This window comes from Daktulosphaira vitifoliae, unplaced genomic scaffold (genome assembly GCF_025091365.1).
Source record: "Daktulosphaira vitifoliae isolate Bord-2020 unplaced genomic scaffold, ASM2509136v1 Scaffold_2, whole genome shotgun sequence".
NCBI classification, from domain to species: Eukaryota; Metazoa; Arthropoda; class Insecta; order Hemiptera; family Phylloxeridae; genus Daktulosphaira; species Daktulosphaira vitifoliae.
The window spans coordinates 35,547,632-35,553,548 of NW_026099573.1; the positions used below are offsets into that span (position 1 = coordinate 35,547,632).

At 33.9% G+C, this 5,917-nt stretch overlaps 1 protein-coding gene across 1 annotated transcript; it reads left to right on the forward strand.

Annotated features, from left to right (window-relative positions):
• The first annotated feature begins 3,667 nt into the window (after positions 1 to 3,667).
• LOC126898199 (protein GVQW3-like) lies at positions 3,668 to 4,357 on the forward strand. Its single transcript, XM_050672141.1, has one exon. The coding sequence runs from the start codon at positions 3,668 to 3,670 to the stop codon at positions 4,355 to 4,357; it is 690 nt and encodes a 229-aa protein (XP_050528098.1).
• The last annotated feature ends 1,560 nt before the right edge of the window (positions 4,358 to 5,917 follow it).

The following is a 5,917-nucleotide window of genomic DNA, read 5'->3' on the forward strand; positions in this document are numbered from 1 at the left end:
TTTTCAACCATAATAAATAAAATTATTTAAATCGGTCAACAATGAAAACAAGTGTTCATTTTTATCATGTTTTTCATAATATTCACAGAGGGGCACCTAACTAAATTTGGAACAACAAAAGGGCACCGCCGACTAAAAAGGTTGGGAACCGCTGGTATATAACATAACCTTTGATTTGATATATGTTTAAAGGACGCAGTATTTCCGAAACATTTTCAAAAGTTCAGTTGCTAAAGTTCTATTTTTTATACAATGTTTCAAGTTTTGAACGACCCCTATATAAGGGGAAATTGTCTAATTTTAATAAAAAGTATGTCAAATGAAAGATGTACTTATAATGTATTCAAAAAAAAAAAATTGTGCTGATATATACATTTTTCAAAATGTTATAGCATTTTTAAGTTGAAAATTTAAAATCGAAAATTTTAACAAAAAATTGTGTTTTTTTAACTACGGCAGCAGTTTAAATGTTGAAGATAAAGTGTCGGGACAAATTTTTTTTTTCCATTTTATAGTACATAAAATAAGCTTTAATTTGATATATGTTTAAAGGACGCAGTATTTCCGGAACATTTTCAAAAGTTCAGTTGAAAAAGATCTATGTTTTTTACAATATTTTAAGTTTTGAACGCCCCCTATATAAGGGGAAATTGTCCAATTTTAATAAAAAGTATGTCAAATGAAAGATGTACTTATAATGTATTTAGAAAAAAAAAATTTGTGCTGATATATACATTTTTCAAAAAGTTATAGCATTTTTAAGTTGAAAATTTAAAATCGAAAATCGAAAATTTTAACACAAAAATAGTGTTTTTTTAACTACGGCAACTGTTTACATGCAGAAGATAAAGTGTCGGGACAAATTTTTTTTTTTCATTTTATAGTACATAAAATAAGCTTTAATTTGATATATGTTTAAAGGACGCAGTATTTCCGGAACATTTTCAAAAATTATATTGAAAAAGTTAGTTTTTGTAAAAAAGTTGCTATTTTAAATCTCCCCCAATGAGCAGGTTAAGTGTTAGATTTTCAAAAAAATTATATCAAACGAAAGGGAAATATCTTAAGTTTTAGTATAAAAAAAAATTATGTTGATTTGTTGATTTTTCAAAAAGTTATGGAAGTTTTAAGAAAAAAAGTAAAAAAATTTCGAAAATTAGCGATTTTTAAATTTGTAATTTTTTTGCATATTTGGATATTTCCCCCATTTGGGGGGAACGAGGGAATTTTTTTCAATTTTTAAGGGTAATGTCTCCAACTAGATACGATTTGTGATCTTTTGACGTATTTTTGAAAGAAATCGGTCCAGTGAGAGCTCAGAAAAAGTGGCAACAGACATATATAAAAAAAAAAAAAAAAACACACATCATAGTAAAATTAATACTTTCTCCGCTTCGCATCGAAGCTAAATGAGACAACTATTATAATAGTTTTAGTGTATGCAGAATTTTTCTATGGTGAATAAACAGAAAGTAAATTATTTGTGAATTTGTAAATTGCAATTTTATACTGATTGTGTGCTGTAAAACATTTATTTGAATTAACATTAAAAAGAAGAATGTCTTTGCTACTTTGGTTTAACATCAAATGATAATCTAGATCACGAAGAACAATACAGTGATAGAGATATTGAAAATAATGTTTGATATTATGTAATAAAACAATTTGCTTGATTTAAATTGCTAAATTTATTTAATCTGTTATATTTTTAAATATTTATGTTCTTATTGAATCAAATTATATTTTTTTATCTTTTTAAAGCTAAAAAGATTTATTTATCAAAAAAAGAATTTGATTTATTACATTTAATTCGTTTTAATTAAAGTAAAAATGTATTGTTATATTAATCCAATTATATCAAGTTAAAACTACATTTTACTAAAGTGGCATTCATTAGTGCTTTGATTGTTATTTATTTATAATTTTGTGGTATGCATTAGATAAAGTAAAAAATATTTTATAATTCTTCAGTATACTCCTACACTAATTTTGACATTGATACTGATCAATTGGGTTTAGAGGCTTTTGATTTTTCCAAATAACATTAACTTCAGTGTTGAGAACATTTGTGACAGTCTTACAGCTTTTCATTTACCAGTTGAGACACTATACTTCTTACCCACTTTTAGAAGATCTTTGGACGATGGAGTTTTTCCATCAATCTTAAAATTCACTTCTATCTACCCTATCTCTAGAACTGGCTGTACCTCAGTTATATCAAGTTACAGAACAATTTCCATTCAGTCGCATGTCTCCAAGATTTTTGAAAAAATTCTATTCAGTAAACTGCAAGCTTCTGTCAGCAAAGTAATTATTGAAGAACAACGTGGTTTTTTCCCGGGCCGTTCAACAACTTGTAATTTTTTATTTACAAATTATGTTTTTAATGCATTCCAGCAACGATCACAGGTTGATGTCTTATATACAAACTTTAAAAAGGCGTTCGATTCAATAAACTATGAAGTATTACTTGTAGTCCTTAAAAAAACAGGTTTTAGTGAACCGTTTTTAGGTTGGTTTCGCTCCTATCTTCTTAATAGATACCAATGAGTTAAAGTACGTAGTATTAAGTCTGACTTATTTTTGGCCTCATCGGGAGTTCCTCAAGGGGGGTATCTTTCTCCCCTTTTATTCTCTCTTTTTATAAATGGAGTTAGTCGTACTCTTCACAACTACAAGTTGGTTTGTTTTGCGGATGACATCAAGCTTTTTTTGCAAATTAATACGCAGGAAGATTGTATTAAGCTTCAGCATGTCTTAAACCGGTTTACAACTTGATTTAAGGTGCTGGGCTTGGCGCTAAATATTTCTAAATGTCAATTCTTTCACTCGCTCTAAATCTCCCATAATTCATTATTATTTTATAGGCGAATCTAACCTTACTCGTGTTTATGACACTGTCATAGATCTTGGGATTAAATTTAATGCTTTTTTAGATCTTCGACTCTATATTGATATGATTTGTTGTAAGGCGCTTAAGGTTCTCGATTTTATAATGAGGATAGCTTCTGACTTAAAACATAAATTAGTAATAAAAACACTATTTTGCGCATTAGTTCATCCTATTTTAGAGTATGGCGCTTTCATTTGGAATTCACATACAACCAACGACGCTTGTTTGGTTGAAAGAGTACAACGTAGATTTTTGCGGTTTGCTGATTTTGTATAAGATATCTCCCCACACTTGCTGATCGCCGAAAGGCCCTAGGTACTAAATTCTTAATAAATTTACTTGATGGTAAAATTGAATCTCCATCTCTTTTAGCGATAATTAATTTTAAAGTTCCCCAGAGAAAATTTAGAAATCACGCTCCGTTCTTCATACCTATCTGTTCTTCTAATTATATTTGTAATGAGCCAATTATAACGTTTAATGAAAAATGCCAATGAAGACCCCTCTTTCAATTTTAATTAAACATTTATTTTATATACAGGGTTTGTATAATAAGTAACCGGACTGTACCNCGACATACAGGGTTTGTATAATAAGTAACCGGACTGTACCTACGCCGCGCCAACAAAGCGTCTGCTAGCCGGTCTGTGGTGCTTGGGTGGTGGTGGGGGATCTAGGGAGCCAGCCGACCAGTAGTCAGTTGCCTCCAAGCACTTGGAGAGACAGGATAGCCCGAGAGCGCAGTGCATGTTGAAAAACCTCGTCGGAGTGAAAATGGAGCGAACGATCGAGCAACGTGTTAGCATCAAATTTTGTGTGAAATTAAAAAAAACCGCCACGGAAACTCTTAAAATGATTCAAGAGGCTTTCGGTGAGGATGCCCTATCCAGAACTCAAGTGTTTGAGTGGCACAAAAATTTCCGGGACGGCCGCGAAGACGTCCATGACGAGCAACGCATCGGCCGTCCAGTATCCACTCACACGGACGCAAATGTGAAGAAAGTGCGTGATGTTTTGAACAATGACCGTCGTTTGAGCATCCGGATGATCGCCGATGAGGTGGGCATTGACAAAATGACCGTGCACAACATTATTACAAACGATTTGGGCATGAGAAAAATTTGCGCGAAGCTCGTGCCCAAAGTTCTCACGGACGAGCAAAAGGAACGTCGCGTCGCTGTCGCTTCGGAAATGATTGATCGACTGCAAACTGAACCAGAAATTTTGGACCGTGTTATTTCAGGAGACGAGTCATGGGTTTTTGAATACGACCCTGAAACAAAAAGGCAAAGTACAGAATGGCACACGTCGGCGTCGCCGCGACCCAAAAAAGCGCGGATGAGCAAATCGAGGGTGAAGTCGATGCTCATCGCATTTTTTGACGTCAAAGGTATTGTTCACAAAGAATTTGTACCGCCAGGACAAACAGTAAACGGCGAGTTCTACAAAGGGGTGATCCGATGACTGACTGCCCGGGTTCGCCGAGTCCGTCCGGAGATTGCCGATTCATGGATCCTGCATCACGACAACGCGCCGTCGCACACCTGCCTGCTTGTTACCGAGGAATTGGCCAAAAAATCGAGAACGACGTGGCCACAGCCTCCCTACAGCCCAGATCTGGCACCACCCGACTTTTTTTTGTTCCCCAAGATAAAGAGAGACATGAAGGGAACGCGTTTCGGGACTCTGGAGAACGTTCAAATCGCTACGACGAGGGCTCTAGACAGCATTCCGGTTGCCGACTTCCAGCGGGCGTTCCAGGACTGGAAAAACCGCTATCAACGCGTCATGGACTCCAATGGGGACTACTTTGAAAGTTTCTGAAAGAAAATTGTAAATATTGCAGCAATAAAAAATTTTATGAGGTCACTCCGGTTACTTATTATACAAACCCTGTACTCTTGTTTAAATGTTTGTCTTTTTCTCAATGTTTGAAAGGTTACAAATATTATAAAAATAACTGAATTAATTGGCTGCAACGAAAAATTTATAACTTTCATGGCACATTGAAAAATTAAAAAGAAAAGGGTCGAAAAGAAAAAAGAAAACCTACTGGGTGAGACAATGTATTGTCGGACCACAGTAGGATTTTAAAAAATAATTAAATTTTGTACATTAAAAAACCATTTTAAAATAAATAGAAAAGTATTAAAGGTTGAAGTCGATGTCCGTTGAGTCGTTGATAGTAGATGTACACCAAAACCTCGTGATAGTTGTCACATAACCATAATAATGAGGGATGACCTTATAGCCGTTGCCCGTTCCTTATAAACTAAGGGGACTTGATTTAAGAAAGGAAGAAAGATAAAAAAATACACAAGTCCATTGAAGAGGGAACTCGCAAAAAAAAAAAAAAATAAGCTGATAGTTGAGTTAAAATAAGGGGACTTTATTAAAAAAAAAAATTAGGTTACTACGAGGCAAAAAACTGAACGGTCAAAAAACCTCGTCTACAAATTAAAGGGGAACAGAGAGAAAAATATATATATTAGTAACAAAAAATAATTACACCTACACTTTTACAATTAGAGAATACGATGAACGTCTTTGGGTACCCATCGGCTATTAATCACGGCATTACCGCTAAGCATGACGGGTATACGTCCCAAGTAAGCGACTAGTTTTAAACAGCTGACTTAGCTTGCAAGACATTGGGACCCCCAGAATAAAATGCACTACTTCACCACATTATACTAATGATATATACGCATCACCTCATAAAATATAATATATAACCTAAAAAAAAAATCACAAAAAAATATAAATATAACTTGACAGGTGGTATTGTAACACGTCTGTCATGTTGAGGGGCCTAAATAAAAAAATTAGGGGCACCTAAAAAAATTTAATAAAAAAAAAAATAAAAATGAATTTACCACACGTGCTAAGGCACGGCGCACTAAAAAAAATATGTATGGCTCAAAACATAAAATAAAATAGATACATTACCAGCCCTGAAAGGCTACAGAAAATGGAGGCAGGATTAGCCGACGCTAGTAAACAAAAATTACACATTCAAAAAAA